At 27.3% G+C, this 24,798-nt stretch overlaps 5 protein-coding genes across 5 annotated transcripts; 2 read left to right on the top strand and 3 right to left on the bottom strand.

The window, feature by feature from the left end:
* The first annotated feature begins 349 nt into the window (after window positions 1-349).
* Window positions 350-939, top strand: OCT59_003302 (uncharacterized protein). Its single transcript, XM_025309369.2, has 2 exons — window positions 350-634; window positions 715-939. Exons 1-2 carry the CDS (start codon window positions 371-373, stop codon window positions 832-834), a joined length of 384 nt encoding a protein of 127 aa, XP_025176124.1. The 5' UTR covers window positions 350-370; the 3' UTR covers window positions 835-939.
* OCT59_003301 (uncharacterized protein) lies at window positions 905-5,261 on the bottom strand (the record flags this gene model as incomplete). Its single annotated transcript, XM_025309366.2, has 11 exons — window positions 905-1,442; window positions 1,519-1,667; window positions 1,763-1,855; window positions 1,939-3,447; window positions 3,524-3,707; window positions 3,785-3,844; window positions 3,927-4,507; window positions 4,588-4,702; window positions 4,793-4,913; window positions 4,986-5,055; window positions 5,170-5,261. The coding sequence occupies 11 exons, from the start codon at window positions 5,259-5,261 to the stop codon at window positions 1,000-1,002; spliced, it is 3,417 nt and encodes a 1,138-aa protein (XP_025176121.2). The 3' UTR covers window positions 905-999.
* A 904-nt stretch (window positions 5,262-6,165) lies between these two features.
* Window positions 6,166-9,353, bottom strand: OCT59_003300 (uncharacterized protein). Its single transcript, XM_025323535.2, has 7 exons — window positions 9,040-9,353; window positions 8,835-8,919; window positions 7,899-8,722; window positions 7,049-7,811; window positions 6,872-6,961; window positions 6,551-6,761; window positions 6,166-6,488 (listed from the first exon to the last, which is right to left on the bottom strand). The coding sequence occupies exons 1-7, from the start codon at window positions 9,280-9,282 to the stop codon at window positions 6,293-6,295; spliced, it is 2,412 nt and encodes an 803-aa protein (XP_025176119.1). The 5' UTR covers window positions 9,283-9,353; the 3' UTR covers window positions 6,166-6,292.
* Window positions 9,354-14,160: 4,807 nt separating this feature from the next.
* Window positions 14,161-15,316, bottom strand: OCT59_003299 (uncharacterized protein). Its single transcript, XM_025318457.2, has one exon. The coding sequence runs from the start codon at window positions 15,185-15,187 to the stop codon at window positions 14,675-14,677; it is 513 nt and encodes a 170-aa protein (XP_025176117.1). The 5' UTR covers window positions 15,188-15,316; the 3' UTR covers window positions 14,161-14,674.
* A 4,733-nt stretch (window positions 15,317-20,049) lies between these two features.
* OCT59_003298 (uncharacterized protein) lies at window positions 20,050-21,734 on the top strand (the record flags this gene model as incomplete). Its single annotated transcript, XM_066145528.1, has 8 exons — window positions 20,050-20,108; window positions 20,181-20,242; window positions 20,308-20,422; window positions 21,292-21,304; window positions 21,378-21,416; window positions 21,488-21,526; window positions 21,599-21,637; window positions 21,711-21,734. The coding sequence occupies 8 exons, from the start codon at window positions 20,050-20,052 to the stop codon at window positions 21,732-21,734; spliced, it is 390 nt and encodes a 129-aa protein (XP_065996244.1).
* Window positions 21,735-24,798: the final 3,064 nt, after the last annotated feature.

Here is a 24,798-nt window from a genome sequence, read left to right as displayed (position 1 = left end):
GCATAAAAAAAAAGATCGGCGGAACCAAATTTTATAAAGTGCTGTCATCAAAATTTACTTAGTAATGTACAATTCAATGCTCGTACATTTGAATCTTTAACGTTCATTTTATGGCGATTTATAAAAGAGCGAAAAATAAGCAATAAAGAATATGCTTTAATAATAACGAGTAATAGTAAATCATATGTAATGGGGATTAAATGATAGATTAAGGAGGAGTATCATAATAGGAATGAATAATTAAGAAAGAGTAATAAGAAGTAAAATTCATGAAATCAGGTAATTTATTGTGTATTAAGTAGTACAAATAAATCTGCATATTTTTATGAAACTCAAAAATTACATCATTAGTGAATATTCATTCATTAAAATGTCAAATAACTCTAAATCCACTGCCACTTCTTCTTCTCAACTTTCCTTTCAAGATAATACTACTATTTCACATGAGCATAATATAGAGGGACAATTTCATACACCTACTTACACTAGAAAATCAACTAGACGTATTTCTCAACTTGAACCTGATACTACTGCATTATGGGGTTGGTTTCTTTTATTTGCTGCTTATTTTATTTTTGTATTTAGTATGTATGCTATTGTTGTTAGTAAATTTGTTCCAGAAACCGGAAATAAGGTAAATTAAGTTAGTTTGATTCCTACTCATTTTTACTTGGTTTTTAAAAATTATTTATTGATTTTGTTTATTTAATATAGACGCTCGATTGGATCAAAAAGGATGAATATTATTGTCTTTTAGTTCCACTTACATTACCGGTAACAATATATGCAGTATTTTTTAATTGGTTGGGAATGAAATTCTTTAGACATAATTAATTTAATCAATTTTTTAAAAAAAGTATAACAAATAATATAATATGTAAAAATGACGAATTAAATAAAACTTAATAGTTTGTTATTATATTAGCATTTATTATTCCTATATTCAATTAAAGTTCATTACTTTGATCCCTCGTTGTTTATCTATATATTGAAATAAAATTACTGTGAATTTACTTCTTCGATATTTTTCCATAATACTTTCACAACCATCTCGCCATTATACCAAACCTCCTCATCATTCTTCTTTTGTACCATAGCAAAAGGTGTTAGTTCATCAATTTCATCATCTTGCCTATCAGGAGAATTACATCCGAAATCTTTAATTCTATGCATTAAATGAGCAGTAGCATCTTTTACTCTTTGTTTCATTTCATCATCCCGTTTATTAATTGTCCAATCTTCATGTTTAACCATTTGTCTTGCTTCTCTTGCAAGTATTTGCATAGTAAGTCGCGCTCTTGTATTTACAAAAGGTATATCTTTGTCATTATCCGCATTCAAACAACAAAGATGTTTCATTAAGTGTACGAAATATTCAACTGCGGTGGCAAATTGAACAAGTGGTGATATATGCGTAAGCTGTATGTATATCTTGCTGTTATCTATAGTATTAAATAAAGTGAATTGGCGACTGTATATCCAGAAAAAAAAATTTACGTCTGAACTTACTATACTTACTATCTTCACGCCACCTAACTTTGATGCCGTTTGATGTAAGACATTTTTGTGTGACCATATTCCACCAAATACCTGCACCACTTTCATCTGGTATTTGATCGAATGTAAGGCGCTTTAAACATTCAATTACTTGAACAGATCCGAGTTGCCTTTTTGTTTAAAAATCACAAATTAAAAGAAAAAAATAAAACACGAAAAATTAAAGATGTTATAATGAACCAAACGATTCTCAAAAAAAACTTACTCGATGGTCACATCAATAGGATTAAGCAATTTTCTAGTTGGATTTAATTCCGTGGAAGTTACCAATGTTTCTAAGGTGACTAATTCGCGTATTCTATCTCAATAAAGTAATTAATAGTTTATAAGTTAAAATAGAGCATTTAAAAATAAAAAGATTTTGCAAATAGTGATTCATACCTTTCTCCGTGCACCATTAAAATATCCATAAAATTTTCGTTAAATTTTCTTGTTACCGTCCACATCCCATAATCCAATTTATTGAAGCAAGATAAAGAATATCCAATTTGATTGCAAAAAGTAGTTTTATTTCTTTCCATGACCTTTAATTTATTAAACTTCAATTTTAATTCCTGATTAAGAACATCAGTCAATGAACTTGTAAGGCGATTATCATTTGCTGATTTTTTCTTAAGTTGTTGTAACTGAGCATTTACATTCGTGGCCATATTTTTATTATTTGTATCCTGTGAAATTTTTATAGCACCGGATTTAAGTAAATCATCAATTGTAGGTTGTCCTATTGCAATAGTTCGAACCCCCATCTCTTTCCTTTGTGATTGACCATTATTTTCATTATTCAACTGATTAGAGTTAATATCAACTTCAGATTCTGATTGCAAAATGTTATCATTTTCGTGTAATAATATCGTAGAATCATGACCTTCAAATTCGATTACATCGTTTTCAGATGTCTCAGGAGCAAAAACAATTCCCATATTATCATTCATGTTATCAATTCTTGGACGTTTATGTATAGGCTCTGCAGTATCATCATTGACGATGTCATTACTGACTCTTTTAGCCGTTGCATCATCCACAAAAGGATCATCAGAGTCAATCTCTAATTGTGTTCCTTGATCATTTCTAGAATTTGCAACGTTACCATGCGGACGTTCATATAAATTGTTTGTATGGGTAGTAGGTTGTAGCGCAATATCTCGTACAATAGATTTACTACTCGGAGGTGTTAATAAAAGATCTCCGGATTTCCTATTATTTTGGGGCAATAACTCGTTATTATAAGTATCTCTTGTTACATTACGAGATGGATCTCTCGAATCTCCAGAATTAAGATTATTGTAAGATGATAACTCCGTGTAAATGTGTGGATTGCGAGGTGGCGACCGAGTAAAATTATTTCCTTGCTCATCATCATCCTCGGGATTAATTGTTTGCGGCTCATCATAAGGCGGAGTATGCGAAATGTCAACATCTTGTGTTTGACAATTCCTTAACCAGTTATCAATACTTCCATCTTTAGTATTCGAGCTTTTATGATCGTTTTTCTTCGTGACATTATTTCTTTTTCTAAATTCATGATCATTCATTCTTTGTTTGACTTTATCGTCTCTAACTGGATGAATTTCTTGTCTCATATATTGCCTCATATCTTTACTTGTTGGCTTTTCCGTACTCTGAACACCTGAAATCATAATTAATGTCTCTGCAGCTTCATGATCGTGAATTGGTGGTGGTGTTCCAGACGCGCGTTGACAATTTCTATATGAAGATTCAGAATGAGAAGGTGAATATAACAATTGATCATCATTTTCAGGTAAATTATCCGTTTGCACGTATAATTCTGACGGTATAGTGTGATCATCTTTGATTAGATTATCGGATGTTTTTGTTAGAATTCTCTCTAATTGATCTACGGTTATTTCTTCAACATGAACATTTTCGTTGCTTAAAAAAAGAAATACCAAGTATTAATTATATATAAATTAAATTTTACTAAATCAGTATTAATGGTATTAATTACTCATTCATCTCATCGTCATCAATAACCGATTCAACAGGTTGATCAACATCTTTAGCAATGCTTGTATTTTGTTCTTTTTGTTGATTACTTGGATTATAAATCATTTCCAACAAGTTACTAACAGTTTCCACTAAACGTTCTCCATAATGAAAGAGCGCAACGTTCTTGCTCGGTTCAACATTAACTATAATATAATAATCACTTTGATAAGTGTTATTCTTAATGTTTAACAATACGTTGTTGTAATTGATTACAACGTACTATCATAAGCCCAAGTTGGTAATTTAATGTTAATCAACATAAATGGTGTCTTCGGGTTTCCTACATCATAATAAATATATGGAAATATTCATTAGTATAAATGGAGATGATCATAAATCCAACATTACTATTACGATGTTACCTTTCCATCCATTCTGACGTGCAATTTCATTGTAAACGGATTTTACCATTGATACAAGGCTTTTTGTTTCTCCTCTATTTGTTGTCACGGGTCGATTATTTACATAAATAAAAGTTTTCCCATTTTTGAAAATTATGTATGGGTCAGCATCAGGATTTGGCAAAACAGCTTCAAGGGTAATAATGAATTGTTGAGTATTATTAAGATTATTACTATTATTATCATCATCAACATTCCCATTTTCAGAGGTTCCAATTAATTCGGCATCTGAACTCCATACACAAAATTGAACATCATTAGCTAATTCACTACCGAAAAGTTTTATTATAGCATCCATCGTATTTTTCATAGCAGGTTGTATCCAATCACCCTCTTTAAATTTTATTTTTGAATTATTTTCATAAGTTTGTTTTAAAGAAAATCTTATATGTGGATGCGCTAATGCATAAGTTATTAAAATATTTTGAACATTTTTTCCTGTTGAAGTACTTTTTTGTGCTACTTGTCTTCTAACTGGAATATTTGAGAATAGTTTTACGGCTATAACTGTTGTTCCCGGACTTGATCCCATTGATTTTTCACTTTCAATATAAATTAAAATTTAATATATTAACCCAATTTAACGTATTACTTTTCGAAAAAAAAATGTGATGTTGCTTACTCCAATATCTTTCCAGAACGATCAAGTGTGTAAAGAGTTGCAACAGGATCATTTTCAGTTTTTGTAATTATTTGTGTCGATTCTGTCACAGCACAAATTGAATTAAGAGCCTCACCTTTTTTTTTTTTAAAAAAAAAAGAAAGATAAAATAGATTAATCAATCATATTATGAAAATGATTTAACAATTTACTATTTATTCTTTACCTCGAAAACCATAAGTTTCCACAATGTTTAAATCTTCAAATTTATAAAGTTTTGAAGTATGATATCTCATTGCCATAGCTGGTCTATCACATTCCTGAATTCCTACACCATTATCCTTAACCTTTAAAAAGAAATTTAAAATTTCTACTTTAATATCTAAACGTGAATTATTGTAAAAAATAATAATACTTACGGTAATGGAAGTTAATCCGTCACCAACTAATTTAACTTCGATAGAAGTTGATTCTGCATCGATAGAATTCCTTTTTTATTATTATTATTTTTTTAATAAAGAAAAAAGAACCGTTTTTTTACTTTATATTTTAATGTGAAAAAAAAAAGTTGAAAATGTTATACGTGTAAAATCGTATATTTACTCGACCAGTTCTTTAACTACATCTTCTACTTTAGTGATAACTTGACCACTTGAAATTCGTCTTACAGTAGTATCATCTAATGGACGAATCATGATTATTAAAATTATTTTGAGAGAGAACGTTGAGAGATAATTAGAGTAAAAAAAAGTAACGCGTCTAAAATTTTATTGATTATCATGTCATGTGTCACACGATTTATCATAAAGGATAAAAAAAAATATATATTTAGTCGGATAGCAGTCCAACCATCTCACTCGGCAATCCTGACAACCAATCACTCAAGTGTGCAATCTCACTGCCACTGGGTGCTGCGAGTTTTCCCTGCTCTGTTTCCAGCCTCGGGCAATTCCCCGCTATTTAAGAACCTCCTAGCCCAAATTTACAAATAAGCCAGAATGTTCACACTAAGTTCAAATGAGACACTACCATCAACGTGCGGCGCCAGGGATTGTGGATCCAAATGAGGATTATTCCACCACCCTGTCCTCCAGAAGCAGAGCTACAGTCAACTGCCAAATTGACCGACATATGTACCTGTATGTGCAAGTTTATATAACCCTAAAATTTAAATTTTCAGAAAATTATGGGATTGATTTATTTGTATCACCACTGAATTTGCATCACGAATTTAAGCAATTTTATAGTGCTGGTCGAGTTAAAAGATAAAAAATTCATTTTTTAAAATATTTGTAGTATACCGAATTGATCTTTTTGTGAGAGTTTTTTTATTATTTTGAAGTAAATTATTAAGTTCAAACAGTCCAATTTAAAAGGAGATTAATACAAGTTTTATAACATAATTCGTCTTTTTTTTTTATGCTTTCATTTATACGTATATAACAGATAAAGGACGACCGACGATTAACTTTACACGTTTGATAGCATTAATGATTAACGTAATGTAAAATTTATGAAAAGTTTTCTTAGACAGCAAGTCAACAAACAACATTTCAAAAAAAGGTTCAAATCTTATAAAAATTGAGAGATATTCGAGAACTTCAAAAATTAATTTATTTATGTTTATTTTTTTTTTTTTTATTTCGTTAAATTAAATTTCGTTAAATTATTATAATCTACAAAATGCATTATACTATATATATATATATTTAAAAAGTTATAATGTTTATAATTCATCTCTAGAAGGTTTAGTAGGGTCAGATTCTTCTTCATCTTGTTCTTCAAATAAATCCGTGGTTTCAGTTTTTCCTTTATTTTCATCTTTGTCAGCTTCTTCCGCAGGTGTAACATTAACCTCAGCTTCCGCGTTAAGGTCAACTCCCAAATTTGATCGAATAATTTTTTCAACACGTGCGGCATATCTATATAAAATTATTATAATTAGTTTAAATTTTAAATTCACATTAAAAAAAAAAATACTTACTTTAAATTATCTTTAAGTGAATATCCAGATCGAATTAATGTAGTTTCATATAATACACGAACCATCTCTCTAGTATTTGCATCAAAGGACTCATTTTCAGCTTTATCCAATAATCCAATAATTAATGGATGATTAGGATTAATTTCAAGAATTTTCTTTTGTTTAGCATAAAACTCTTTTAATAAAGGATTTTCTTGTTTGAAAGGTTGAGCTATTTTTATAAACAAGTAACCAAAGTTTTTTATTAATTAATAATGATGCACACATAAAGTATAAATCAGTCCAGTTAAACAATTTTAAAATAAAGTTCAAATTCATTACCGGCCATAATCTTTTCCATGTGTCCAGTCCAACCCCAATCGGTAGCGACAACAGCACAAGGTGATGTCGTAAGACGTGCAGAAACTTGAACTACAAAGAGTAAACAAAAAATAAATATAACGTGGTAAGATGGATAAAAAAATAAAATAAAAAATAAAATAGGAAAATTTTTCTTACTTTTTTCAACTTGATCGCTAAGAGTAGATTGCATTTCATCAATCAACTTGGTGAATTTAGTTTTCAATTGTTCAAGTTCAGCCAAATCATCATCTCCAAATTTGAATTCACCTTTGGCAACATTTTTGAACATTTTACCACCATGACCGGGCATATGTTGAACCAACATTTCATCAATAGGTTCAACCATATATAAAACTTCATAACCTCTTGCAACTAATCCTTCAACAAAAGGAGAGTTTTGAACTTCTTCGACAGAAGCTCCGGTGATAAAGTACATGCTATCTTGTCCTTTTTTCATTCTACTAATATAATCATCAAGTGTGGTTGAATTTGATCCTTCATATGAACTTGGGAATCTTAATACTTGTGCTATCTTTTTACGATTTTTATTGTCTTCAATAGCTCCAATTTTCAAGCTCGTACCAAATTCACTCAAGAAGGTTGTGAATTTTTCTTCATCCTTTGATAAATCTGTAATTAAATCTAAAGCTTTTTTAATGACACGTTTCTTAATTAATTGAAGAGTTCTATGTTGTTGAAGGGTTTCACGTGACACGTTCAAAGGTAAATCATCGGCGTCGATAATGGCGCGAATGAACGCCAAATATTTTGGAACGAAATCAAGGAATTCATCGGTGATAAATACGCGTTTTACGAATAATTTCACATTACGAGAGAAATCTTGAACTTTTTGGTAAAGACCTTCTGGAGCTTTGCCTGGAATATACACGATAGACTTAAATTCAACTTCTCCTTCAGCCTACAAAATTAAAAGTTTTTTTATTAATAAAAAAGTTTTAATTTTTATTGTTTGGTGAACAGATGGTTTATAAAATTTATTACACACCTTAAAATGAGTCCAAGCGAGAGGTAAATTACTATCTTTCGCGAATGACATATAGAACTTCTCATATTCGAAATCAGTAATGTTCTTTGGATCACGAGTCCAAAGAGGTTTTTGAGTGTTCATAAGTTCCCATCCTGGTACTTCAATAGTTTTAGTTTTCCTTTCTTTTTTCTCTTCAGGTTTGTCAGCATCTTCAACTTCAGGTTGATCTAAATCATCATTTTCTTTCTTGTCATCAGTAGATTCTTTATTTTTATCTGCATCATCATCTAATTCTTTATACTCAACAACTTGAGATTGTGTTGTCCATAACCAAATTGGAAAATTAATAAATTCAGAATATTTCAAGATAAGACCACGTAAAGTACTATCCTCAAGAAATTCAAGAGCGTCATCTTTGAGAAATAATTTTATTTGAGTACCACGACCTAATGTATTTCCTCTAGGATCTTCAGCTATAGTAAAATCATTAACAGCTGTTGATTCCCAAATATATTGTTTATCTTCATTATTATTTTTTGTTGTAACAATTACTTTATCAGCAACTAAAAATACAGAATAAAATCCTACACCAAATTGTCCTATTAAATTCATATCAGCTTTATTTTCTTCAAAAGCATTTAAAAATTCTGATGTTCCTGATTTTGCTATTGTACCAAGATTTTCTATAAGTTGTTTCTTGGTCATTCCTATACCACTATCTGCAATTGTTAAAATTTTATTTTGTTTATCAGCCCAAATTGTTATGTTTAAAGTTGAAGCACCTTCTAATGCATTTGGATCTGTAAGTGATAAGAATCTTATCTTATCAATAGCATCAGAAGCTAAATTAAAATAAAAAAGTAAATAAAAAAAAAAGAAAGAATTTTAGAAAGATTATAGTTGATAAAATAAAAAAAAATTGTGAATAAAATGAATAAAATAAATTATTTTTACCATTGGAAATAAGTTCTCTTAGGAAAATTTCACGTGTCTTATATAATGAATTGATGATAAGTTTCATCAATCGACTAACTTCAGTCTATAAAAATAATTAAAATAATTTGATTAATTAATTTGATCAATTAATTTGATCACCGATGAAAAATTTTATTAATTAAAAGTACGATCACCGATAAAATATAAATATATAATTATCTACCTGAAATTCAAATTTTTCTCCAGTAACTTTAATTTTTTCAGTTTCTTCTTCGGTAAAACCATAACTATTATCATCACCTTGAACAATAAATTTAGGAGTTTCAGAAGTTTCATTAACGGCTTGTTTTATTGAGTCTTCTTCTTGTTGTTCACCACTTTCTTCGGCTATAACAACATTATTATGTGAGAATAAGAATAAACTAATAAGACATATTAAAAGAAGCCAAAATTTAAACTTCTTCATATTAAAAAGAATTTAAAATTGAACTTAGGATGAGGATGAATTAAAGGATTGATTAATTGATTCCGTTATCTAATATTTCGAAATGAAAAATTTTATTGCTTTATATAATGTTTTGATTTGAAATTGTTTATTGTAATGTGTAAACAAATGATTGGATATGAATTTCCAAGTGTCTTTATCTGATTGGTTAGATTATTTTTGATTACATTCAATCAGTTCAATGAAACAGGAGATGTTAAAACGTGGCATTTAAAATTTTGTGGTGTTACCGTTTCGCACAAAGATAATTAAGATAATTTCCAGAATGTTCTGATAACAAAACATGAATTTTTAACAATAAAATTTTATAACTTTTTTCCTTGATTTTCTCTAAACAACTTGTACTATATCTCACTCTAAAAATAATTTTTTTTTTTTTACCAACTGCTTTCATCGTTTAAATAAATTAGTATAGCATTCAATCTCAAATAAAATCACATATTGGTGATGATGAATATGAATATACCATCTAACAACCACCAACTCCAAAGTTAGAGCGGGTACAGAATTAAAAAGTTCTCTTTATAGAAGAACTAAATATTCATTTCGATTTAAGAAAGAGAAGACTGCTACTGTAGGAAAGATTGGATTACTTTTTACAGTATATTGTTATATAGTCTGACCTCGACACCGACATCAGTTTCAAGATTTTACACAACAGATAATTGTTATTTTGATCGGTTATCTCATATTACTATGTATTAGCATAATGATAAAATTATTGGATAGTAACGGGAGTTTATTATAAAAATTGCATGAAACGGTCCCGTCAAACCGATAATATTATTATTGAATGATTTAAACCAAATAATAGTCTAATGCGGCACTACGTGCCGCTATTAGACTATTATATAGTTTTACATCGATAAAATTCAGTGTCGGTGTATTATATATCCGAGTTTTAACTGTATGCTAAAATATAACTTCGTTAATAACTTGAAATAAAAAATCGTCAATTATAGTTCCTTTAGAGTCATCAAAAAGATCATTTGCACTTTTTATTCATTATTTAATATACAATAAATATTACAGAATTACTATTTACACATATTCTTATTTATTTATTTATTTTATTTCTAAAGAGTAATAAACTGAGTTTGTTACAAATAAAAGCAGATGGTACTTGCGTACGAAATAACTAATATATGAGTACAAATCACAGGTATTCATCCCATACCGGACCCAACACCATCATACAGGACCTCACTCTTCGGTCGAAACTATTTGAAAAAGTAGGACTACGCTAATTAATCAAATTCTATTTACACATATTTTTTGGTCTTTCATTTTTACTCCAAAGTTAGAAATCACGGGAACATAACAATCAATACTATGTTTAATGCCTTAAAAAACAAATCTTTAATTTTAGCCAACATTATAACACAGGGATACAATTTTTAAAAATATCATATGATTTCATATTTTTTATTAATTGTCTATTAATAGTTCTATATATGAAATACGAATATATACATATTACTTCAAACAGTCAGTTTTTCTAAGTCAATATTTAATTCATATAATTCCTTACAGTTTATTCCTATAATTCCTTGCTTATTTAATCGATGATTCGCCAGTTTAATAACTGGTCAAAGAAATTTGCTTATTAATATTTAACTAATACAAATTTATATATATTATGTATAATACCTTTTTTTTCCCCGCATTTCTTGAATTTTTTCCTGAAAAAAAGAAAAAAAAAATACATGCTATGAAAAAAAAATATTATTTAAGTTTTCGGATGTTTACATGTATTTGATGTATTTGAAAGCAATTTTCAGATGAAAAAATGGCTTAAAATGAGAGAAATTTTCTCACAATAATATTTTAGTTACACCAAAAAAATTTCATACAAATTTTACAAAAAACAAACTTAACCGAGAATTGAGTTTTCCGTATTTGAGAATTCCCAGTTATAAAAAAGTTTAAGCCTTCTTTTCTGAATAAGCAATCAATATATACAATAGTATATATATCCGGGATATTAAACGGTTAAATTTTGACCGTGAGGGACAGATCCGGGATATTTAACCGGCTAAATTATGACCGTGCGGAATTCTTCCTAAAATAGTAAAATCCAGTATTGAAAGGTGTAAATCAAAACAATACTTAAAAGTTTGCATAATTATCTTTTTTTAGTTTTTTGGTTTCGCACACTTTGTATAATCATTCCAATAAAGGTAAAATATAACTGGAATAAGAATGTGGCTTGACACAATTTTCTATTTTTATCTTTCATATAGTTAGTACTTAGTAGCACGTGATTTTAATTGGGTATTACTATTGTATTACATATATGTATGAGATATTGTAAATTGACCAGTCGAGTCTATATCTTAAAAAAAGATATTGTAAATTGTAATACTATTGTATTACGGCAAACAACATATTGATCTTTATTTATAGATTTTCATCTCTTTTTTTTTTTCAAATGTCAATTAATTGACAATACTATAAATATCACTTTCTCCTATAAAATATAATAATTGAAACAAGACCCTTACAATTGATCATTGAAACCATACATAATAAATTGATAGATTAACACTCCGATTTTGATAACTTAAACTGGCATCAAATACGAAGATTAGAAGATAATGGAATCTTCTAACTTTTCCAATTCCAATACACTGCTTCCGGTTCAGTTTTTTAGAAGCTTCCAATACACAATACTTGCATAAATACTGATGTCACATATATAATATTATCCGCTAAAAAAACTCCGGATGTGTAAAAATCCTATCTGCAAAGAGATTATTCTATCAGACCAAAAAAGAAGGATGTGCCAGCCACAACCAGCCACACCGGGCCACCCCCGATTGTATATTTGTGTGTGTGTGTCCACAGGGGAAAAAAAAGAAAACGCGTATATATAACATATTAAAACAAAATTCAATGAATTTATTAAATTAATTAATTACGAAATTAAATTACATTCAAACAAGATTAAAAAAGCAATTTCAATTGACTGCATTCGTAGTACGAAAATTATATTAATATCCGTTTCAATTTTTAATACTATAAATCTATAATTTTTATACGTTGAAATCATTTCTAAATGAATTTATTTTTTAAGTAATTAGAATATTCCATTTTTAATTCTTTGATGTAAAAAAGAATGAAAGTGGTCTAGACAAAATAAAGTTCTTTATTTGTATAATGAAAATTTTTTTTTTTAAAAAAAAAAAGAGTTTTTATAAAAATATACGCATCATTGGCATGTGAACGTTTTATCACTAGTAACAAAAAGTGATACAATCCCGTAATTTTTCTTGTTCATTTTCTTTAAGAATACAAATATGCATACTTTAAGAATAATAAATTTATAACTGCGACATTTACGTGACTTTTTTTTCATCACATGACTTTAAAATAAAAAAAGAATGGTTACTTTGATCACAAAAAAAAGGGTTTTTTTTCGTAATATTTATTTTATAAATCCCTGAAAATAAAATATTTTCGGAGTATCGGAGATCATCATGATCGGAGTTATTCGGAAGTAATAAAAAATTAATTATTTATAATTTACAGAGAATAAATTAATTGGTTTATTATCTATGAAAAAAAAACTAAAAAAAAAACTAAAAAAAAAAGGATAAATATTTTTTTAATTATGACAAGAACTTTATTTATTTATATCATATGAACTTGCAAAAAATAATTTCATATTTCATATGTACACACATATTAAAAACATATATACATGTATATAAATAAATAATAAGTTGAATGAATACCAAAAGTTTATATTGATAAATATCTGTGCATTAAGCATCTTCAAGAAGCATTTTGTCAATAATTCAACAGGTTTTTTTTTTGGCGGGAGATGACATATATAAATGGTTGGGTAGAGGATGCAAGAAGATTTTAATTACATAACCTTGCATACATGGGGTATTAAATCGTTCAACCTGTCATAGAGCAAGTTTTTTTTCTAAATCTATTATATTCTAAATAAAGAGAACGTTGGGGGGGAGACTTTAATAGATTTCCTTGATAGAAATTATTCATAAACAATATAAACAATTTCTTTCTTTTAGAAATACTAAAATTATTTTATCATATAAAATATATAAATTAAGAAATACGTTTACACTAAGTATATGTTCTCTTTTTTTGGCACTCTATTACGCCTTTTGAATAATCCAAAATTAGTATTATAATTATTACAATAGATCACTTTTGAGGAGTACGCAGATGAATTCGGTTGGTTTATGCATAAATAATAATATTTCATGGATTTATATGTTTTATGAATTTTATGGCTGATCGTTTGTAGCCCGATTGACTAAAATATATAATAAATAAAACTTTAAAAAAAACAAAAAAAAAATAATCTTTTTCATGTGGCAAATGCCAGATTTCATAAAAAAAAAAAAAGATCGGATTTTTTTTTTCATCTCTCAGTTTTTTTTCTTTTATTATTAATACGATAAAACCCGTTAAACTTTAATGATATCATGATTGTTACAAACAATTATACCACAGTAAACCATAATAATTATAATAATGATAACGGATCAAACTAAATTTGTTCTTATCCCCACGGGAAAATTTTTATTGAGAAAATTGTTATTATTTTTTTTTTTCGTGTGTGAATTTGTTCGTAAAAAGATCTTTCTTATCATAAAATTCGTTCGATTTATCTATTTATGAATTTGATTGACAATTTAACTTAAAAATTTCTCATTTGTAATTTTTATATAAATTGGTTTCTTTATTAAGGAATCTAATGTCTGATTAAGAAAAGGTCATTTTTTTAATTTAGGTTAGTAATTTACAATTTTACATACATGCACGACAATTAAATTATAAACGTATCAATTTAGGGTTTTTTTTTTCTTAAAATGTTTTTTTTTATTTAATTTTTATGTACATAAAAATAAAAAAAGCTTAGATGTTGTTTTAATCATATATTTACAAAAAAATATTTTTTTTTTGTTGGTTTTTTTTTTGCTAGCAAATGCGAAAATATGCGATAAAATGTGTAATGTAAAAAAGTCTAAAAAAAATGCGATAAAAAAAAATTATAAACGTCGAAGATAAAAAAGAAAATGGTCTAATCGTTAAAAAAAAAAAGAAAAATTATAATAATTGTAAAAATATTCAGATTTTGCCAAAATTTTATGCCAAATACGATGCGATGCGATGCGAAAAAAATGTTTGTGTTTGTAATGCTTCTATATAAATGTTAATAAATTCTAAGTCCAAGAGAAAAAATTTTTATATCAAAAAAGAAAATAAGAAAATAAGAAAATAATAATAATAATAATAATAAGTAAATAAACTAAATCGATAAAAAAGAGAATAAAACTTAAAAAAAAGTATTATAATATATGAATATTAAAAAAAATTATTTGCAAACGACACCATTAATACTATCAAACATGTTATTAGTATTAAACATATCATTATGATGATAACCCCAAGAATCGATATTAGTGGAAGTGGAATCCATTACTCCGCCATAATTATTATTATTAGAGAAAGAAAATCGTGGAAGGAAAGAAGTGAATTTTCCAATATTTAAACCTCTTGAAGTTGAGGTTTCTGTTTCTTGTTGTTGTACGGGACAATATAAATCATTATTTAAGATATCAGTATCTAATTCGGTTCTTGCTTTTTTATCTTCTTCTAAATGACCTCTATTTTCATGATAAATATTAATTGGGGCACCAAGTTCTTCTTCTTCAAAGTAATTAAAGGATGCAGATAAAAGAATTCTTGGGTTATATTGTTGAGAAAAGATTTGAGATTCTGAGTTATTAACAGATAACGAAGAAGCTCTGGAGCGTAAGAAAGAAGGTTCATTATAAGAAGATGATTTAGAAGATGATTTAGAAGTTGTCATCATTGCTGAGTTCATTTTTGCTAATTTTAATTTGCTTTAAGAAAAAATTAAAAAAGTTTTTGAATTTTTTTTTTTTTATGTAAAAAAGACTCGCGTTACAAATTTTATTTGTTTACGAAAAAAAATATTTTTTTTTTGTTAATCAAATTTGATAAATGAGGATTGGGTATTTATAAGAAAAATATGCTCATAATATCAATATAAATTCCAATTTTAAAAATTTAATATAAACTTACTTGATCTACATAAATATTTACATTATAAACTAACATATTACAAATAAATGTTTAAAAATAGCAAACATTGTTCATAGAAAAATGTGGCGGATGGGTTAATTTATATTAATATCCCTATATGGAAGGATAAACACAAGTACGAAAATATTTTTGGCTTAAAACGTTTCAACAACTTAATTCTAAAAAAAGATATATGGTATCATTTACCATCATATAATTACTGTGCGGACTGCGGGGAATTGTTTTGAGGAGTTTTTATATAATTATATTATTTACCCTCATAATATAATATTTATTAAAATAACAATTTCAAAAAGGTCATAATAAATCGGAGAAGAAATTCATTAAAAGAATCTCCATGGAAAAATCTCGCTTATTATTATTTAAACAACTACTTAAACAGGTTTTTTTTATTATTATTAACTTTGGATAATTCTAGTGTAATCGATTTTCGAAGATCCTTCCATATTAATTCTATTATTTTAATTGATGATTATCCTTTTTTCCTTTTATTCAGGCATCTCTTATTTTTTGAATAAAAATAAAAAAAAAAATTTTTTTTTATTATTATTAAATCAAAGGATTCATAGTCATCATAATTATAATTTATAAATGTGCAGAGAATTTTAATTTTAGTTTTCTTTTGTTTCAACTTTCAAGATTGAAATAATTAATTAATAATTATAAAAATTATAAATATTGCATCATAAAATCAAAAATCTGTAACGTTATATTACCTTAATTATAATCTCCTTCCTTCTTTCGCTTGATCAAATTATTAAATATAAAGTTTAATTAAACGAATTTGTTATTTTTAGATGTTTGTACTTGTATTGATTGATTGATTCAATCAAATTATTCCTGATTATTTTTTTTCGATTTCTTCAAGGGGTTTCTCGAAACAATCGGGATATCCGATAATAATAATAATAATAGTAATTCATATATACAGTTCACTATTCTTTTCTTTAGATAGCATTCGAATTCCAATTTTATCATGATCCAAAATGATAATCGATTAAAATAATTTGATCTATAAAATCTAGAAAACTGGGAACTTCCTTTCACGCCAAACTTTATATTTTTAAAATCGATTCATGAATGAGAATTTCTATTAGATATGACCTACTTTAAAAAGAATTTAGAATTTATTTAAACTTATTTTAACTACTATTTTAAGCTAAATTAAGTTTAGTAAGATTCTATATTTTTCTTTTATCAAATGAAATGAAATTGATGAAAGGCGTAATCTCCTTAATATTAATTTGGTGATTAAATAATATATTATCCTTTATTATTTTTAGGAAAAGTGGTTTTCTCTAGTTCTTTTTTAACTAAATCATTTTCTCTTTTATTTTTAACCTCACATGATCTGCCCCTTTCTAATCTATATATGGCAATTTCACCCCGTACAATTGTATCATGGAATTCTTATGGTTAATTCCTCGGTTATTTTTCTTTTTCTTTTGAGTTACCGTGTGCGCTTTATTATATTTTTAACAAACACAAATAAAATGTGTAACTTTTTTTACTTTTAGTTATGATTTACACGGATATTTTTTGAAACCGCGGATATACACTTTGTTATTTACTTTGTTATAAAATTAATATAATATATAATGAAATTTTTATTATGATTTTCCATATTTTCTTAATTATATCAACGGTTTACTAAAGAAATATGAAGCACTGTTACGTAAAATTAAGTTATTTTAATATATCTTGCATACATTATGTTTTGTTCGTATCAACGGATCAATGTTCCCTCAAACAACTTATCCTTATATTTTAAAAATGATACGATATTTAGGGTTTCATCTTTTTATTATTAGAAAATGCCATAAAATTCCCTAAAATGCCCTATTTATAATCCAGTTTAAACCCAAAAAAACCTTTCTTATGATATACGTACTGTCTAAAATTTTCAAGAAATATATATATAAATATCGGTGTTTTACCGATACTTTTAATCCATTTTCATGTTATACATTATAACAGGTATTAGTTACAGTTATATTTAGAGAAGTTCAACGGAAAAATATTAATTTTTTTATTTTTTTTTAAAAAAAAATTATAAATTATAAATTTTATATCAATATTTTCTTACTAATTTCTTATACTTTTAGCGTTTTAACTTTATGATTTTCACAGGTTAGTGTAACAATCGATTTCTTGGTTCTTGGTTGAATTATGATTTATAAGCTCTTAACAAAACTCCCTCTGAATCGATGCTATGGCTTACACAAATACTTGGTCTTTTTTGTTAAGAATAGGTCTTTTCTATTGAAGAAAAAAAGATTTAATATACACTAGTTTAACACAAATATCAGAAAGTTTAAAGTGATTCAGACAAGTTGGATGTCAAGTAATGTCAACTCAAACTTACTTATTTCAAGTAATTAAACTAAAGTGTATAAAAATTGATTATATTTTTGTTAAATAATAATGAATTATTTGCATTTTACTGTTGAGAATAACATCTGATCCATCCAATTTAGAGACATAAAAATACTGCAATTAGATGCATCTTGATAATATGAATTCATTGAATCATAAATAATTAAATTCTGATCACTGGTTATTGAAATAATGTGATTTAACTTTATGAAGTAATTCATTTTTCATCTTTAAAAATTTAGCAAATACAAATTTCATAACATTTTCTTCCCTATTAAACCTAGTAAGATGAAATATGACTCATTAGATTTGTCTTGTTAAGGTACATTGTATCTATTATTTTCATGTCTCTAGGATTGATGGATCAAAAGTTATTTGCATTTTACTATTTTTAGACATTCAACAATAACTTCTGATCTATTGAATTTACAGACTTGAAAATACTGCAGTTAGATGCGTCTCGATTAGACGAATTCAATGAATCATAAATCATTAAATTCTGATCACTGGATGTCAAAATAATGTGATTTAATGGTCATTTTTTAGAAGTGCCAGATACTTTTGGCAGGTGGGTGTAGATACGTATTTTCAAAGTTCAAACTTTATCTATTTTTTTTTTTTGAAAATACTTTAACTTACTTTTTCTGGTTAACCAAAATGCATTAATATTCTCAAAATGTAACTATGTAAGTACGTAACTCAATATCCCTGAATACTCCTGAATTTAAAACTGAATTGTTGTTGACGAAATATTTTGCGCTTATTTTCATTATTTCATTTTTCGTTAGTCGTTTATTTTTAATATTTTAGGTTCCTAATTTTTCTTTGATAAAATGACAAGTTCAGAACCTTCAGAAAATCCAAGAAAAGGACGTTGTTTTACAGAGGTGTGGAATGGACATATTATAAAAGGAGTATAGAGGACAAGAGAGCACTACGCTGAGACATGTAGCTATTGTAACTTTTATTGGAAGGATAGGAAACCTCACATTTTACGTGAGCACTTAGCAAATCATTGCCGAAAATGTCCACAAGAAGTGTCATTACAGTTCGCAAAAATTGTAGGTAATGAAATAGCAGAGAACGAAGAAGAAAATGAAAGCGACTCAGAATTAACAACTAAAAAACAAAGGCTCAATGATGACCAAACATCTATCCGATCTTTTTACAAGAATAAAGAATTAGAAAAAGGTTATTGTGATAAAATAAATCGTTCCATAACAAAAGCTTTCGTGATGTGCAATATTCCTTTTAGTATAATTGAAAATCCTTGGTTTATCGATTTGATCAAAACTTTACAACTAGGATATGATCCTTTCTCAAGGCAAGTTTTGAGTGGTACTTTATTAGAATCTGAAACATCTCGCGTAAATATACGCATTATGAATGAATTAAGTGCTAACAATAACTTTACTATTGGTAAGATTTTTTAATTTAAATTAAAATGAAGAAATTTTTGTAAAATATTGACAGTTTTAATATGTATTTATATTCATTAGCGATAGATGGTTAGATCGATTGACACGGGAATAGCTTTTGAGCATTCATGGTAATGACTGGGTCAAGGAAAGAATATCTTTTAAGTCTTGAGGATCTTTCAAATATTCGCCATACAGGAAAGCATTTATCTAACGTTATTAAGAAAGTTATCAATAAAGTGCGAGCCAAAAAGTTTGTTGCTATTGTGTCAGATAATAGCTCGAATGTTGCAGCAGCATGTAAGATAATTACCAACAATTACCCAAATATCATTAATGTGCGATGTATCATGTATTGCGTAAATCTGATAAGTATGTCTATTGTAAAAATAGATGAAGTTAAATATATAGTGAGATGTGCAAACATTCTCACAAAATATTTTAAAAATTCTACTCTTGAATCATCATGGCTCAATAAAGCAATCAAAAGTAAAAATATTGAAGGCAGAGGGCTGAAAACTTACGTAAAAACAAGATGGACGACTGTCTATGAATGTGTATATTCTGTGTGGAGATTAAAAGATGCTTTACAGCACGTATGTTAATAAGATGAATTATTTTTTTTTTAAAAAAAAAAATTTAATTTTATTTAAATTAGGTTCTGAAAAATCACGAACACAAAATTTAAGGGTTTTTTGACAATGTTTGCGTAATATCAGATATTCTTAAACCGATAAAAGAGGCAATTCTTATGCTTGAAAGAACGTATACTACATTGGCAGATTGTTACCTTTATCTCCTTAGAATTGCAACCTTTTTTAAACAAATGCCAATGAATGATTACCGCTTATTAAAGAATTCTTGTATTAAAACCTTCAATGAGAGGTAATATTCAAAATAATTTTAGTTTAATAAAAAACTAAATAACTGAAGTAAGTAATCAAATTTCTTTAATAGATACAAAGAATTTGACGAAGATATTTACTTATTGGCTTTCTTTCTCCATCCGCAATATAAAGGTATTACTAATATAAGAAAAAATAATTAAATAAGATAAATAATTTATTCTTTATAAATATTGTAGGAGCGGGTATCCACAATATTCAATTTGAACGTATCCAAAAAACTGCGCTTAATATTTGGAAGAATTTGGGTCATAAGAAAACTTCTGGTTTAGAACTTAAGGCACAGCTTCACAAGTATTTGGACTAAGATAACTCTTATAGCGTACCATATTCAAATAATGATGGGCCTTTTCAGTGGTGGAACTTAATAATTGATGGACGCAGCTTATTATCTCATCTTGCAAAAATTGTTTTTTCAATAACACCACATTCAGCCAGCTGCGAATACCTTTATTCAGCCCTTGGATGGATGTTTGGTAAAAGAAGAACAAATTTAAATGTGCAAACCATCGAATGTATGTCCAAAATTTATACTCATAATATTCATTCACTTTCAAATAGTAAAAGATCCTTGAATCACATTGGAAATAGTATATCAAATAACGATGTTCAAAAAATGATAGATAATTTATTTGAAGAGGGAAACATATTAAATGAGAATGAAGATGAAGAGAAGGAATATGAAGAACCACCTAATTAAGGTTGCTTGCCAAAACTAGGGAGTTTTGGCATGCTGAAACTGCTGAAACTGCTGAAACTAGGTTTTGGCAAGCAACTGAAAATGCTGAAATACCGAAATGCTGAAACTGCTGAAACTGCTGAAACTGTTTCAGCGTTTCGGCACAGTATATCATATGATATATATATAGTTTCGGCATTTCTTAATTCAGTTAAGCTCTGATCAGTTTTTTAACTGATCATTGATAATCTAAAACAGTTTTTTAAACCGTTATCGTTATTTTTTTTTTAAAAAAAACTTTTTAACGTTAAAAAGATAATTTAACGTTGAATTTTATGATCGCCCACCCACCCTTTATTTTAACGTTAGTATATTTTACTAACGTTAATTTTTTTTAATTTTTTTCTTAAATTGTATTAAAGAAACGTACAAACGTTTCTATTTTCTTGTTTTTTAGGATACCGGACTCCTAGGAACTTGAAAGAACCCGGACTTTGGTAAGTATATAAGGTACTGTATTTAAATTGTGTTAAAGAAACGTATTAACGTTTCTTTTTTCTGTTTTTTTAGGTTACCGGACTCCTAGGAACTTGGAAGAACCGGTCTTTGGTAAGTATATGGGGTACTATGTTTAATTGTGTTAAAGAAACGTACTAACGTTTCTTTTTCTGTTTTTTTAGGATACCGGACTCCCAGAAACTTGGAAGAACCGGTCTTTGGTAAGTATATGGGGTACTGTGTTTAATTGTGTTAAAGAAACGTACTAACGTTTCTTTTTTCTGTTTTTTTAGGTTACCGGACTCCTAGGAACTTGGAAGAACCGGTCTTTGGTAAGTATATGGGGTACTGTGTTTAATTGTGTTAAAGAAATGTACTAACATTTCTTTTTTCTGTTTTTTTTAGTTTACCGGACTCCTAGGAACTTGAAGAACCTGAACTTGGGATACTTGGTATGTAAGCTTAAGGAAGGGGGAAGGAATCTTTTTTTTAATATATTGAAGAAACGTTATAACGTTCCTTCTATTTTTTTTGTTTTTTTTACCGGACTTTTTTATATGGAAAGTTTTATTTAATTGCTTCAAAGAAACGAGTGTGTTTCTTATAGTATACCATTGTTTATAAAAATTGGTTTATTACAATAAAATAAATAATATAATAAAATATTTAATTACGTATATATATATTGGAATTAAATTAATGAAAAAAAAATTATTATAGAATGCTGAAATTATGCCGAAACTATATCAAGATGTTAGTATTAGCTATGCCGAAACTATGCTGAAACTTGCAAATAGTTTCGGCAGTTTCAGCATTTTGGCAGGTTTCAGCGTTTTGGTGTTTTTGCGTTTCAGCAGTTTCGGCACTAATAAAAGAGTTTCAGCTTTTGGCACCAGGCCAAATGAGTTTCGGCAGGCAACCTTACACCTAATATACAAAAAGAAAGATGTTAAATATCGAACAAGTGATAGATTTAGGACTGTGGGTGTATATTGAATCTTCTGAGATTCCATTCATATTTAATAATAAATATGATAGTGAAAATGACGACGACTGGAATCCAGAAGAGATTGTTTAGTAATATTAAATTGTAATAAAAACAATTTTATTTTGTAATTACTAATAAAATATAAATAATAAAAATAATGATGATCCTCTACTTGATAAATAATAAAAAGTGGACAATTTTGTCCATTTTGTAAACTCATGAATCATGTTAATTTAATCTTCACAATTAAATATAACCAAATTTATTTATATACTAAAAAGTGGACAATTTTATCCATTTTGTAAAACTCATAAATCATGTCAATTTAATCTTTACAATTAAATATAACCAAATTTGTTTAGTAATATTAATTATCGTTCGGGTACATATGATCATAACATACTATATTTTTAGATATTTTATTTATACTTTATAATATCATAATAAACCATTTATACTTTATATAAGCTATTATTTATACTTTATATTATTAAAATAAGCTATTTATAAGTGTACATATAATAAAATTCGTATAAAAATCATTTATTCACATTGAATGTAATATTACAATTCTGAAAAACATTCCCATGGAGAATTTTTTTAATGGTCTCATCATTTCCGTTAATTTCTTGATTTTGTTGATCATCATTTAATTCGTTTAAATCGTTTGAGTTGAGCTGCTGAAGTGGTGACCGTGATTCTAAAAAAAAATTAAATTTTTTATACCATAAGAATTATTAGTTCATAAGTTAAATCTTACCATTAAAAATTTCTAAGGCTGAAGAAAAAGAATTTGCAGTTTTGTCATTTGACAATAATGTATCTAATGAAAAGAAAAATAATAAATATATTGTATATTACTTTTACATTAAAACCACAGGTGCAATTCTTTTCTTACCATTATAAATTAAAGAATTAATTTGCGATAATGTATTTTGCTGCAATATAGACTTAGGACGTTCATAATAAGCCAAAGAGTGAGGATTTTTATGCCGTGACACAGACATAACATCATTATATCTAATTCCTTCACTTTTTGAAATTTGAATAAAGGTTTTTCGTCCACTATGATTTGTGAACTTTCTTTTATCACAATCGATTTCAGTTATTGTTGCAATTTCTTTCATAAGTCCTTTTACCGATTTTTCTCCCATTTGAGCAGATTTGAACCAATAACCCGTAAACTCAACTATTTGAAATTAAAAAAAAGGTAAAAAAAAATAATAAATTACTATATAATAAATAATTACCTTCATTATTGTTGCAAGGTTGCAAGTAAAATGCATCTTCACAAATTGGTGGTCTTTTACTAAAATAAAGCTCATAATCTTGAATAACAGCATTATCAGCAGGTATTGAAATTACTTCAGCTTTAGAATTAGATTCACTTAAAGATCTCTGATTACACTTAGATCTATAAAATGTAACGTCAATACCACCATCCTTTCTTTTTTTAAATTGTTGTATTTTTAGATTATAATGCTCTCCACCTCGAAGAGCTAATTCAAAAGCATTATGCCAAAATATGCGTCGTATAAGTCCTTTTGGTGAATCTGGTTGCATTGTGGGATGATTAATAATTTTCCTAATCTCATCTTGAGTAAAAGCATCTGCACCATGTATTTCACCTAATCCCTGATCAGTTAAAAGTTTAATCTTGCCAGTAATTGCGTTATATAATTCAGAATATATATTTTTATTTGTAATTTCTTGTGGACGAATTTTAGAATATGTGTTGATATGTCGTGCAATAGCAAATCTTGCTGATTTTATTGATTGTACTGAATATTCAGCTCCATTTTGCTGCTTACATGAAACAAAAAATAAAACAAGTTGACGCTCTAACTCTTCTTTAGAATTCACATCATCTATTTTTCCAGGTAATCCAATATCCTTACGAAAAGTTTCAAGTGCATTAATCCAAGTACTTGTAGAATTATGTGTAGCTTTGCCACGAGCTGCTGTTTGCATACTTTTTATTTCTTCTTCAGTAGGGGCCACATATGTGAAAGTTTTTTTATTCTAAAAAAAAATCTTTAATAAAATGCAAAAAAAAAAACAAAATAAAATATTAACTGAATGAATACAAATAAATATTACTTTTTTACTTTTATTTTGAGATTTTTGTGGTGGCATTATTATAAAAATACTAAAGAGTCAGTAAGAGAAAAAAGCACAATTTGTAAATCATTTTTTCAATATAAACAGTAAAAAATTAAACTTTTAAATAAACTTTTTTAAGTTTTTAAATGTTATCTGTTATGGTCAGTTCCAAACGATAATAATATTATTGTACAGGGGGCAACATCACTTATTTTATAGGTCAATGTATGATTGGTTACTAATTTTGCCACTGACGTGGCAAAATTAAAACCAATCATATATTGACCTATACTAAAATAAGTGATATTGCTCCTCCCCTATACAATAATATATAAATTGTAATAAAAATAATTTTATTTTGTAATTACTAATAAAATATAAACAATAAAAAATAATGATAAT

This window comes from Rhizophagus irregularis, chromosome 11 (assembly GCF_026210795.1).
Source record: "Rhizophagus irregularis chromosome 11, complete sequence".
Taxonomy (NCBI): Eukaryota; Fungi; Glomeromycota; class Glomeromycetes; order Glomerales; family Glomeraceae; genus Rhizophagus; species Rhizophagus irregularis.
The sequence above is the reverse complement of the archived record's forward strand: the minus strand, read 5'-3'. Positions and strand labels throughout refer to the sequence as shown.